Source organism: Schistocerca serialis, chromosome 2, assembly GCF_023864345.2.
Source record: "Schistocerca serialis cubense isolate TAMUIC-IGC-003099 chromosome 2, iqSchSeri2.2, whole genome shotgun sequence".
NCBI lineage: Eukaryota > Metazoa > Arthropoda > Insecta > Orthoptera > Acrididae > Schistocerca > Schistocerca serialis.
This window is the reverse complement of record NC_064639.1, coordinates 480259307-480273832: the sequence shown is the minus strand read 5'-3', so window position 1 is coordinate 480273832 and position 14526 is coordinate 480259307. Positions and strand designations below refer to the sequence as shown.

The window sequence follows — 14526 nt, the reverse complement described above, 5'->3', positions numbered from 1 at the left end:
ACAAAATATTTTTGTAAATATTATCACTTGACAATGAGAAAAAATTCTTAAAACTCATGGTGCTAAGCATGAGAAACTATGTAACTGGTGCAGTGTTTTATTGTTTAAATAATGAATGACAGCTGCATGCTTTCCAGAAACATCGACTACGATGTATGAAACTGAGTCAATCATTTCTACTTCCCAGACAATTATCAGTTTAGGTTACATCAGGGATTTTTTTTTTTGGGTAATTAACCTTTATTAGATAATAAACAAGTATGTGACAAGTGTTTTGATGTCTATTATGTACATATACCTTAAATAAAGCTTGAAAATGCTAGGGGGTATCCTATACATAACTTTTACAGCTAAAAACATTATTTCCCACATTTTATGCCATTTTTCTGAAGTCCCTTGAAAAATGTAAAAGTGGGGTTTCAGTGTATACTGGATCTACGGGAACAAACAGACATGACTTGTTAGAGAATGTCCACATAGAAACTGGTATCAGTGACAAGGATGCAGTTGTGGCAACAATGATTACCAAAGAAAAACTAATACAAGCAGAAAGATATATATGTTCAGTAAACTAGATTAAAAAAACACCCTGTATATGTCTGATTCTGACTGTTATGTGCATTCGGATGGATACGTGTGTGTGTGTGCGAGTGTATACCTGTCCCCCCCCCCCCCCCCCCACGCCCCCCACCCCCCACCCCCAAGGTAAGTCTTTCCGATCCCGGGATTGGAATGACTCCTTACCCTCTCCCTTAAAACCCACATCCTTTCATCTTTCCCTCTCCATCCCTCTTTCCTGATGAAGAAAACGTGAGTTGCGAAAGCTTGAAATTTGTGTGTGTGTTTGTGTTTGTTATTGTTATTGTTTCTATCAACGAATTTTTCCCACGTCGAATGTTTCCCTCTATATATACAAAGATTCCATGACTTACCAAACGGGAAAGCGCTGGTAGATAGGCACAATAAAAAAACACACACACAAAATTTCAAGCTTTCGCAACCCATGGTTGCTTCGTCAGGAAAGAGGGAAGGAGAGGGAATGATGAAAGGATGTAAGTTTTAAGGGAGAGGGTAAGGAGTCATTCTAATCCCGGGAGCGGAAAGACTTACCTTAGGGGGAAAAAAGGACAGGTATACACTCGCACACACACACACACACACACACACACACACACATATCCATCCGCACATACACAGACACAAGCAGACATTTTCTGATGAGGCAACAGTTTGTTGCGAAAGCTCGAATTTCGTGTGTATGTTTGTGTTTGTTTGTGTGTCTATCGACCTGCCAGCACTTTCGTTCGGTAAGTCGCATCATCTGTGTTTTTAGATATATTAAATATGTAATATATATTAAATATGTCTGCTTGTGTCTGTATATGTGTGGATGGATATGTGTGTGTGTGCGAGTGTATACCTGTCCTTTTTTCCCCCTAAGGTAAGTCTTTCCGCTCCCGGGATTGGAATGACTCCTTACCCTCTCCCTTAAAACCCACATCCTTTCATCTTTTCCTCTCCTTCCCTCTTTCCTGACGAAGCAACCGTGGGTTGTGAAAGCTTGAAATGTTGTGTGTGTGTTAGTGTGTTTTTTTATTGTGCCTATCTACCAGCGCTTTCCCGTTTGGTAAGTCATGGAATCTTTGTTTTTAATATATTTTTCCCATGTGGAATGTTTCTTTCTATTTTATTTATATCATTAATTTGAACCCAACAATTACGTTTGTTATTGTCACTGTTGCATTTCGAAATCTTTGCCTCTGTATATGTCTGCTTGTGTCTGTATATATATGTGTGTGTGTGTGTGTGTGTGTGTGTGTGTGTGTGTGTGTGTGTGTGTGTATACCCGTCCTTTTTTCCCCCTAAGGTAAGTCTTTCTGCTCCCGGGATTGGAATGACTCCTTACCCTCTCCCTTAAAACCCAAATCCTTTCATCTTTCCCTCTCCTTCCCTCTTTCCTGACGAAGCAACTGTTGGTTGCGAAAGCTAGTATTTTGTGTGTGTGTTTTGAATATAATACTCACTTCCCTGATCATCTGCCAGGAAATTGTGAAGATATGTCTTTCATCCAGAAATGAAAACATATAAAAATACATAACAGTGAAAGAAAGTTTAGCTATATCAAATACAATCACTGACTTTACAATAAGGCTGAGCTAGATCAGGCTAGGGAAGCTCTGGACAGGTTAAGGAGGGAGAAGGGCAAAGAGAGGTGGGAAGTGGCAACAGGTAGCAGAAGGAACAGGCCTAGAACTAAGTCTGACAGTTTTGTGGTGAATGTCAAAAATAAGTTTGACCTGTTGCTTCAGTTAGAAACTGATGAGCCTCAAGCAGAGGTAGGTGTAGACAGGACACAACAAACTTTCAATAGGAAATTGAAAAAGAATGTAGGAAAGTCATCGAAAAGGAAGAAAGTTTTGTTGTTAGGCAGTTCTCATGCCAAAGGTGTAGGCCAACTTCTGCAGGAGGAATTAGGACCAGAATACCAGGTCACAAATTTTTTCAAACCAAGTGCTAGTCTGGATCAGGTGACAGAGGATTTAGGTTCACTCTGTAAAGGATTTACCAGGGAAGACACCGTGGTTATTGTGGGAGGGCCAGGGAACAGCATTGACAGAGATCCTGGGTACAGTATAGAGTGTGACCTGGTAAAGATTGCGTCGGCATCGAGACACACCAATGTTGAATTTGTATCTGTCCTGAGACGCCATGACCGGCCTCATTTGAACTCTTCTGTTGGGAGAGTTAATTTGGAGTTGGAACAGCTGCTTGGGTTGGGTGCGGGGGCTCATATTGGTGTGGTTCCTGTTGATTATCTCAGTAGGTGGGACTATACCAGGCACGGCCTACATCTCAACAGGAAAGGGAAGGGGAAACTGGCTCGGGTAATAGCAGGAAATTTAAGGGGGGGAGGCACTGCCATGAATGGTAAAATACCAGTGGTTACAGGTGTTGGAGCAGCACCTTTTTTAGGATAGGTAAGACAGAAAGATGTCAGGTTCTACGAGAGGTCAGGATTGAAACAAATCTTCAGTTTAGGAAAGAAATTAAACAGCACAATTCTAGCACATTTGATCATCAATCACAGCTATCAATTATAAATTTTGACCAATCACCAGAAATTATATCTCCACCAAGTTGTATCTCAGTCCTAGGTAATTGCATTGATGAATTAAAGTCACCCAACCCAGTTGACATAATCTGCCTCTCTGAATACCATGTGACCACTGGTATAGGAACTAGGCCTAAGCACAATGAGAAACTCAGACAGGAGAGTACTGCAAATGTTAGAATAAGGAAAGGTTCTCATAAAAGTGTAATTAAAAATAATGTAAGTATATTTCATCAAAATATTGGGAGTTTAAAGAATAAAGTAGATGAGCTTCTGGTTTGTTTAGAAGATTTAGAAGTTGAGAATGAAATAGATATACAATGCCTGTCTGAGCATCACATTGTTACTGATATGGACAAGGTAAATGTAAGTGGATATAAGCTCTCTGCACATGTAATGAGAGAAAATATGGAGAAAGGAGGAGTTGCCATATATGTCAAAAGTTATCATTGTGCAAAAAGTATAGAAACAAAAAGTTTTGTGTAGAGAAACATATAGAAGCATGTGCCTGTGAGCTTAAATTAAATAAAGGCACATTTATAATTGTAACTGTATATAGGTCCCCATCAGGAAATTTTCATCTATTTCTGAAAAATTTGGACTCCTTGTTGTGCTATCTGTCAGACAGGGGGAAGCAAATTATTATTTGTGGGGACTTCAATGTAGATTCTCTGAAAGAGGGTAATAGGAAAAATGACCTTGAAGTATTACTTGGTTCTTTCAATTTGACACCCGTTATTGATTTTCCTACTCGGGTGGTAAAGGATAGCAGCTCACTGATAGATAACTTCTTTATAGACCAAGATAAGTTTAACCAGATAAATGCTCAGCCTGTTGAGAATGGTCTTTCTGATCATGGTGCACAGCTAGTTACAATATATGACATAGCTCCATTCAGCAATACTAAACAGTCCTCCAAAGTAGTACGTTCAGTCAACGATTTAACAATTGAAAATTTCAGGGAAAGCCTACAGCAGTTAGACTGGGATGAGGTGTACCGTGAACCTGATGCCAATTTAAAATATAATTTATTTCATGACATTTTTGTAAATGCATTTGAAAACTGCTTCCCCAAGAAAATAGTTAAATATACTCGTAAGAAACCTTGTAACAAACCATGGCTTACTAAGGGTATAAAAATATCTTGTAACCGGAAAAGGGAAATGTATCTGACAGCAAGAAAGAGTAGTGACCCAGAAACTATCAAAAATTATAAAAACTACTGTGTTATATTAAGAAAAGTTATTAAAAAATCCAGGAGTATGTGTATCATGTCTGAAATCAGCAACTCTGATAATAAAATTAAAACAATTTGGAATATTATTAAAAGAGAAACAGGTCAACCAAGAGCAGAGGAAGACAGTATTACCATCAAATTGAATGAAAACTTTACGAACAAAAAGTCAGAAGCTGAAAATATTTTTAATAATCATTTTCTAAATGTTGTGGATATAGTAGGATCCAGGTGTTCATTAGAAGATGCTAGGCTGTTAACGGAAGAGGCCATACCTATGCAATTTGATACAATTGAAATCTCATCCACTTCTCCCTCTGAAATTAGGAAAATAATAAACTTGCTTAAAAGCAAAAACTCACATGGAATTGATGGCATTTCCAGCAAAATACTAAAAGCTTGTTCTCAACAGATAAGTAAGATTCTCAGCCACCTGTGTAATAGCTCTCTGGAACAGGGCATTTTCCCTGATAGACTGAAATATGCTATTGTTATACCTTTGCATAAAAAGGGGGATAGATCTGATGTCAACAATTACCGTCCAATCTCCCTTCTAACAGCTTTATCCAAAATTTTTGAGAAAGTAATGTATTCAAGAGTAGCTTCACTTATCTGTAAAAATGAAGTACTAACAAAATGTCAGTTTGGTTTCCAGAAAGGTTTTTCAACAGAAAATGCCATATATGCTTTCACCAGTCAAATTTTGAATGATCTGAATAACCGAACACCACCCATTGGGATTTTTTGTGATCTCTCAAAGGCTTTTGATTGTGTAAATCATGAAATTCTGCTAGACAAGCTCAAGTATTGTGGCATGAGTGGGACAGTGCACAAATGGTTTAATTCGTACCTAACTGGAAGAGTGCAGAAAGTTGAAATAAGTAGTTCTCGTAACATGCAAAGATCAGCACATTCCTCAAACTGGGGAACTATCAAGCATGGGGTTCCACAAGGGTCAGTCTTGGGTCCTTTGTTGTTCTTATTGTATATTAATGACTTGCCATTCTATATTCATGAAGAGGCAAAGTTAGTTCTCTTCGCTGATGATACAAGTATAGTAATCACACCTGAGAAACAAGAATTAACTGACGAAATTGTCAATACTGTCTTTCAGAAAATTACTAAGTGGTTCCTTGTAAACGGACTCTCACTGAATTTTGATAAGACACAGTACATACAGTCCGTACAGGGAATGGTATGACGCCATTAATAAATATAGACCTTAATCAGAAGCATATAGCTAAGGTAGAATATTCCAAATTTTTAGGTGTGTCCATTGATGAGAGATTAAATTGGAAGAAACACATTGACGATCTGCTGAAACATTTGAGTTCAGCTACTTATGCAATAAGGGTCATTGCAAATTTTGGTGATAAACATCTTAGTAAATTAGCTTACTACGCCTATTTTCACTCATTGCTTTCATATGGCATCATATTTTGGGGGAATTCATCACTGAGGAATAAAGTAATTATTGCACAAAAGCGTGTAATCAGAATAATAGCTGGAGTCCACCCAAGATCATCCTGCAGACATTTATTTAAGGATCTAGGGATATTCACAGTAGCTTCTCAGTATATATACTCTCTTATGAAATTTGTTATTAACAACCAAACCCAATTCAAAAGTAATAGCAGTGTGCATAACTACAATACTAGGAGAAAGGATGATCTTCACTATTCAAGATTAAATCTAACTTTGGCACAGAAAGGGGTGAATTATACTGGCACTAAAGTCTTTGGTCACTTACCAAATAGTATCAAAAGTCTGACAGATAACCAACAAGTATTTAAGAAGAAATTAAAAGAATTTCTGAATGACAACTCCTTCTACTCCATAGAGGAATTTTTAGATATAAATTAAGAAAAAAAAGAAAGAAAAAGAAAAATATTTAAAAAATAAAAAAAATAAAAATAAAAAATAAAGAAAAACAAAAAACACAAAAAAATAAAGTTGTTATATTAACTTAAGTATGTTGTTAAATTAACCTAATTATGTCATGTATTAGAAAATTCGACTCGTTCCACATCATTACGAAATATCGAATTCATGATCCATGGAACTAGTATTAATCTAATCTAAGAGTCATGGAAATAGTTGTTACTATAAATGTATCACACAAAAATACCTTATCATGACTGTTATGATCAAACGCAGTCAAAACTGAACTCTAACAGACATTTTTACTTGAGCTAGTCTAACAGTCCCTGTTAAGATATTCATCTATAGAACAGAAGGAGTAGCAAACAAAAAGTCTTTCAAACTCTGTTTAAACTATGCTTTATCTGAAAACAAGCTTTTAATGGTTGTTGGCAATTTATTGAAAATATGTTTCCTGAATACTGGACCCCTCATTGAAGCAAGGTAAGTGATTTTATGTCTTTAGGGGAAGATTGTTCTTATTCCTAGTATTGATACTATGTACGAGCTACTGGTTGGAAATAGAGACACATTATTTGGGAACAAATTTCATTAAGGAATAAAATACTGAGAAGCAGTGGTTAGAATACCCAGTTTCTTGCACAGGTTTCTACATGACGTTTTTGAATTTACAACACAAATGAGTCTTAATTACATGCTTCTGTTCTCTAAAAACTTTTGTTCAATTTAATGAGTTACCCAGAATATGATCCCATATGACATAACAGAATGAAAGTAAGCAGGGCATGCATTTTCTTTAATATATACATATACCACCTATATCTGACATAATTTGCATTGCAAACACAGACTTGTCCATGTGCTTCAGCAATTTGGTGGTTCACCCTTCCCAACTGAATTTATTAAAATAACAGTGCTTCTGAAAGTAACAGAATTTGCGTTTACAAACTAGAATGCATATTATTTTAATGATTTGCAAATAAGTCTTATGTCAGTGTTAACAGAGAGATTTTGTGTACTTGCTGTTTAATTTAATTATAATGATAATAATAACAACAAAATCATTAGAACATACAAAATAACAGTCAGACAAATACGTTCAAAATAGATCCAAAATTATTTATATAAACTCAAGTTCTGCTATTTTTTGACTTGTTCCTTCCACACAAGCTGAACTGATTCAGTTAAATAAAACTGAAGAAATTTCTCTCTTTAACAAGCAATAACAGACTAATGTTTAACTTCATCAGTCAGGCATGAAATGGTGTTTCCAACGTGGCAAGGCTGCTGCCATTAGAGAGCATTAATATGCTAAGTGGTTAATAGCAGTTAGGTACTGGTCTTATACAAAACAAATACATACCTCATAAAAAGAATTGAGTGATGTTAAATGTGTCTCCCTGAATATTGTACAGGATGGTGCAGAGAAATAAGCAAATTTGAAATGATAAGAAAAATTGAGGAAACTTACAATACTTTATCTGAAGCTGCAATAAGTGTTCTGAAAGAGAAGAAATTTCATCAGGCATTGCTTTTTAAAAATTACATAATTTAGGCACTGTCCATTTCATCATACATGTTTAGTAAGTTGATTCTGAAGGTTTTGCACAGTGCAGCACAATGTGTTGTCCAGGATGTTGGTGATGTTTTCTTCAATCTGAGTCTTCAGCTGGACAAGGTTTATTGTCTAGACCGGCACACAATGCTCTTCAAATATCCCCTAAGAAGCAGCCACAGACTGAGAAATCTGGATATTGAGGCATCCAAGAGATGTCAGCATTCCTTGAAATTATGTAATCCCCAAACAAACGTTTCACTGCACACTCAGAAATTTGGGCAGTGGTTCCAACAGAACTTATGTAGTTCAGAGAATGGAGTGTTACAGCCAAAAATGTCTCATCATGTTGACAAAACATTGATACCTCAACACTGACAGTGGAGCCTCCTTCATCTTCAAAGAAGAAATAAGCTATCACCTCACGACGTGACATGACACTGTACACCATACAAAAACTTTAGTGTTTTTTTTTTTTTTTTTTTTTTTTTTTTTTTTTAAGCAGATGTTGGTGGAGTGCAGCATGCTTTGTTCATGTCCAGTAATGACTGTTCTAATTATTCAAATATTCACTTAAATGAAAAACGACTTCATCTGACACCCAAAAATTTTCAGTGAAGTTAGGATACTCACTGATTTTAGCCAACAGGTTTTCACATATTGTGGGTGCAATATAGAATCATTATATTTCAGTTCTTGAACAATCTGAAGCTTGAAGAATGAAATTGAAGGCTATGAATTATTCTTTGTATGCTTCTGTTGTGTACATAGTTCCGCATAGTCAGCGCGTACACAACTTTCCCACTAGAGTGCGCCCCGCTAAGCACAACAGTGCAGGCGCAGCGCTCGTCTGTCTCCGTACTACGAGATGGCGCTGCCTTAGAGACGGACCAAATTCTGCTTTCGCCGATCCATGTATTAATATGTGACGCAGCCAATGAGCGTGCTGCTAACGCAGAACCTTTTCTCCTCGCGGACCACACTCGCGCAGTGATACCTGACCACGCGAGGTATTATAACGAGTGTACAGACCTCCGATTAGTCAGTCTGCATTTATCTGCACCTGTCTGTATCAGTCTACATTAGTCTGCACCAGTTTATAGTCAAGTTTCAGTCTGCGCCTAATAAGATTACCATATTCCTGTACATAGCCACGAAGATAAATGAATAGACACTTTGTCAAGTATCAGAGATACGTGAGAATAAGATTAACGTACCAAGACCAAAGGAACTTCAGATTGTCAATTGTAAACAGCATCCAGAATCAAGTTACGTAATGTCTATGCTTTTTATTATTTTAATAAATGTGTGTGAAAATTAATCAAGTTCTGTTTAAAGTTGGTCACCGACAATCTGCTACTCTAAGCGTGCAAGTGGCATTTCTATTGTCTGACCTAACGGCAGAAGATAAACACGCCACAATAAGACCACGAGACATATTGCTGACACTCGCCTACTTCGTTAGAGCGACAAGTCAAATAATCTCATGGTGTGTGTGCCGAGGGTCTTACAGTACGCACACCACAGCTTCAATGTTCAAGGTCCAATGAGGAGGCAGTTTTTCACACCAAATGATGAGGTCTCCTTACCACTTCAGCTGCAACAGAATCAGTGTTTGCTGTGGTATGTACAGACAATACATGCTGTCTAGACTGAATTAGTCTCTCCCAAGTTAAAAACCAATGTTCTGATCGTATGTGGAGAAGGAAATTGACTGCATGGATGGATATCATAGTGACACAAAAACAATCTTTGTGTGGTGGTCTCACAGTCTCCATGTCGGTATTATGCACTCATGGTGATTGCATACTCCATGGGAACTAAATGTCCATTACTACTCAACAATCTGGCATTTTAAAGCCTTAATTGAACATCTACAGAGCCGCCAATGTCAGCTTCAAAGTTTCCTGTTTCTCTGTGCCACCCTGTACATTTTCCAACTTAGTTCCTACCACTGAATATACAATACACTTATTCGCTGAACACTATACTGTGTGTGTGTGTGTGTGTGTGTGTATGTGTGTGTGTGTGTGTGAATGAAAGAGAGAGAGAGAGAGAGAGAGAGAGTGAAGTGAATGTTGACATACTGATGTGATTCACAGAAACTGTTCCATTGCTGCAGGTTGGAATAGCAACATTTTACGGAAAAGATAGATTACTGTTTACCACAAAGATGACGTGTTAAGTCAGAGACAGGCACAATGAAAAGATACTTATACATTAGTTTTCAGCCACAGTTTTCACCAGATAAGGAAACACACACGCCATTTACTCACACAAGCAAGCACACCTCACAAACACAAGACCGCCATCTCAGGCAACTCACACCAGTAATATGAAAGTGACAGCTGCAATCTTAAGAAAAAATAAATCAGCTCTACCTCTCTCAAAAGACTGTCACTACAGCTATGTTACATCAACAGCACATCCCTGAGCTGAGTGGGAATATTTTCAAAAAATGAACTGTGGCTCTCAACATCAACACAGATGTAACTGACCTTCGAATGGCCCTAATAGCGCGGAAGGCCTCATCCATATTACCGGCACTCAACTGGTAACTAAAAGTAAGTATGGCATCACGAGTTGTCCTATCACAGTCACTCAGGCCTTCAAAATCACGCATCAGCAATGTATCAACTGGTTGCTGCTCCTACAACAGTGAGTAAAACGTAAACATTGTTAGAATTAACAGCATTCTATTCAAAAATTTCTTACACAATTTACGAAGTACACTATATGAGTAGCATGAGTAATACTTTGCAGAACATCTGGAAAGGGTTTACCACATAGTGTTACATGTGTACAGGTATAATAAAACATAAATTTGTGCCTGAATTAACAACAAAATACTTTTTTAACATTTTTGCACATTATATCCAGCTAACACTTTGCTACAAAGTGGTACATGTGGTGATTAAAGTACAAGTTGTGCAAGGGTACACAACGTACATAACTGTAGTTAGATAAATGTAATGGCACTTATTGGCAATTGGAAAGAAATACAGTAATTTCAGACTGCTACTGTTGTGGTCTTTAGCTCAAAGATTGGTTCGATACACATCTCCATGGTAGTATATCCTGCTCAAGCCTCTTCATTTCTGTACATCTACTGAAAACTACATCCATCTGAAACTGTTTATTATAGTAAAGCTTTGGTCTTCTTCTACAGTATTTACCCACCACCCCTTCCCCCTGCTTTTCCACACTTTCCTTCACTACCAAACTGATGATTCCTGGATGTCTCAGGATGTTTCTTATTAACCAATCCATTCTTTTACTCAAGTTGTGACATAAATTTCTCTTCTCTCAAATTCGATTCAGTATCTCATTAGATATCCAGTCTACACACCCAATAGACAGCATTCTCCTGTAGCACCACATTTCAAAAGTTTATATTCTCCTAGTCTCTGAAATGTTTATCATCAGTGTTTTGCTTCTGTATAATTCTACACCCTCAGACAAATACCTTCATAAAATACTTCCTAAAATATAAATTCATATTTGATGATTCAAAATTTCTTTTTTTCAGAAATGATCCTTTTTCTACAGTCAGTCTGCATTGGTTGAGGGAGGGGGGAGGGTGAGGGGAAATAAAAGAATGTTAAAAATATACTAAATGATTCTGAAGTGTAACTTCTACATAGTCTTCTGGTTATACAACAGCTCCATCACTAGGTAAAAACGGAAACCTGTGGCACTATCACCTGGCACTTTTTGCACCGTTCCAAGGCCTGCCTCTTTGTAGGAATAGAAATTCAATTATACAGGCTGGATAGAAACTTTTTAAAACTCTATGATGATTCTAAAAGTTGGTATATTTTCTGCAGATAGTGGTGACACAAGTGGGAAATTGCAATGTTAGTATGCTTGGTCTCCTGTACAAAATGACTTGCTGGTCACAATACAACTTAAACAAAAAGAATTTGCACAAACAAATTGGAGAGTCTCTGATGCATATCCTGACTAGTTACGCAGCCATATGTCTAATCCATAGACTCCTATCTTGCAGATTACAGTACTAGTGTCCTCTGTGCCATCATATTTCTTCCCACTCTTCAGCTCATGCATTATATGCCCTCATTATAAGTTTAGGAATGTGATTGGATGAACTGAAATCGGAGTTGCACAAGTGACTTGTGTCCTTTGCGAGGTGGTCCACTTACTCATTTAGTAGAATACCATTGATATACAAGGGGGGGGGGGGGGGGGGGATCAAATATAAACTGGATTTTTGTTCCTGAACATCAACAGTTGGTAGGACTGGCCCCGCACTTCTGCTATGCTTTGATGGGACTGACAGAAGTGACGAGAGCATGCTGTTAGATATTTCCTGCTGTTTCGTCAGTAACACTCACGATGTTTGAGCAACAGGTGCACCCCCTGTACCGCAACACATAATTACAAAATTTCTTACTCATGAAGGAATTACAGCGGCAGAAATCTGCCAAACATTGACTGCACAGTTCGGTGATAAAACATTATCAAGGATACATATGTTTGCTGGTATGAAAAGTTCAAGGAAGGACAAGAACATGTGGAAAATCAGCAACACAATCACCATCCTCAGACCATCACTACAGACAAAAACGTTCGTGCGGTTAAAGACAATGTTGACAACAATTGACAGGTGATAGTATCAGAAATTGCACAAAAAGTCAGAATCAATTATGGGAGCTGTCAAGCAAGCATCACAAACAACCTACAGTTCCGTAAAGTGTGTTCCAGATGGGTCCCTAAACTTTTGACTGAAAATCTGAAGTTGAGACGTTTGGAGACCTGTCAGAGGCTTACAGCAAGGTTTGCGGAAGAAGGTGATGCATTTTTCAGTCGGATCATCACCTGCGACAAAACATGGGTTCACCACTACACTCCAGAATCCAATGAAGCCAGTAAGGAATGGCGGAGGAAAGGGGAGGCAGTGCCATTGAAACCCAAGACTCGACTGTCAGTTTGTTTCAGCATATTTTTTCGATCAGCGAGGCATTTTGCTGATTGATTTTTTCCATGAGTGATGAACAATCAATGCTGCTTATTACTGTGAACTGATGAACAAGGCGAGAGTTGAATATTGCCACAAAAGACGAGACCAATCGATTTGACAGGTCATCCTCCTCCACGACAACGCGCGACCCCATACTGCAGCTCTAACTGTCTCCAAGTTACAGGAAATGCAATGGACAACACTTGATCATCCTCCTTACAGCCCGGACTTATCACACCCTGCGATTTTCATTTATTCGGACCACTTATGAAGCTCTAGGAGGGTGACGATCTGAAGACGACAAGAGTGTGGAAGACTTCGTGCACAACTGGCTGGTGACACGACTCAGTTCTCTTTATGACGAGGGCATCAAAAAGCTGCCCATATGCTGGGACAAATGCATTTCCAAAGCAAGAGACTATGTGGAAAAATAAATTACGATTGCCTTGAGTTTTTAAATAAATGAATTTAAGTAAAATATAAAATCCCGTTTATATTTGACCTGCCCTCGTATTACATGACTGTGGCTCAATCATTTAACCCACTATGTACGTAAGTTGAACATTATTATCTCTCTGCATTATTGGAGTGCTGAGATCTGATGGTGCTATTAACATCTTTGTCTACCCTTGTTAATCAAGTGAGGTGGCACAGTGGTCAGCACGGTGGACTCGCATTCGGGAGGATGACGCTTTAAATCTGTGTCCAGCAATTGAAATTGAAGTTTCCCATAATTTCCCTGAATCACTCCAGGTTCCTTTGAAAAAGCATGGCCAACTTCCTTCACCAACCTTGAAAAATTCCAAGCTTGTGTTCCATCTCTAATGAACTCAATGTTGACACAATGTTAAACCCCAATCTTCCTCCTATCCTGGCCCTCATGACTTGTGAGTCCCTCTCATCCTAGGGATCTTCCCCAAGATACCCCCTCTCTTTCTCAAGCATGGAACTAACAGTTCTCAAAGCTATAGTAGTATTGTAACTTACACTTTTATATGTGTCTACTGGCAGCACTAAAATTTTGGCCACACCAGCCTGTCAAGGGCAATGTGGGCCAGACACCTGTGTAATTTTGTACTTGGGCACCACAATAATTGTGGCATAATGTTCTGCAATGCAATAGTCTACCATAGTGATGGCTAGATTGCTACATGTTGCAACATAAAACAATGTTTCTGCAGCCAACTCTGTGATGGGAGCCTAGCTCTTGTCATAGCATCCCCGGCTTGCGCAAGTACTTCCAGATTAGCCATTAGCAGCATTCCATTGGTGCCGTGAATTCGACCAGCACAATCTCCAAGACAGCCATCAGTTGAATGTGTGGCCTAGCAGATAAACCCTCATTGAGCAGCAGGTCTACAAGCCATCAGCTAGTCCTGCTGACTCTGGGCTTTGAACTGAATCTGTTAAGGCGAGGCAACCTTTTCGCTGTCATTGCCTGACACTTGAGCCAGTCTCTATGAGTCCTGGGTTCAACTCAGAGCATCTGTATGTTCTAGCCAGCCATCTTGGGGCTCACTAGTGTGTGCCGACCCCATTTTCTAACCACACTTGTTATGGAGCTGGCTCCTGACTTGCATCAGCAAAGATGTCATGGCTGTCAGCCACTGTTCTGCTGCCACAGAAGTCCATTGCCACAACATACTCCCTCGCTGTTTGCTGGCCATGGCTGGTTTGTGGCCTGCAGTCGTCATCCTTCTGATTAATAAACAATTTTGTTGTTGAGCAAGCACTCACTGTGGTACTGCAGATGTAATCCCATA

The 14526-nt window shown here is 38.6% G+C and overlaps 1 protein-coding gene across 1 annotated transcript in view; it reads right to left on the bottom strand.

The window, feature by feature from the left end:
• LOC126457406 (intraflagellar transport protein 140 homolog) overlaps positions 1–14526 on the bottom strand; it is a 262614-nt gene that overhangs the window by 103362 nt on the left and 144726 nt on the right. The window contains exon 14 of the mRNA XM_050093673.1: positions 10281–10432. Within this exon, the coding sequence (XP_049949630.1) occupies positions 10281–10432 (152 nt within the window). The remainder of the gene's footprint in view (positions 1–10280; positions 10433–14526) is intronic.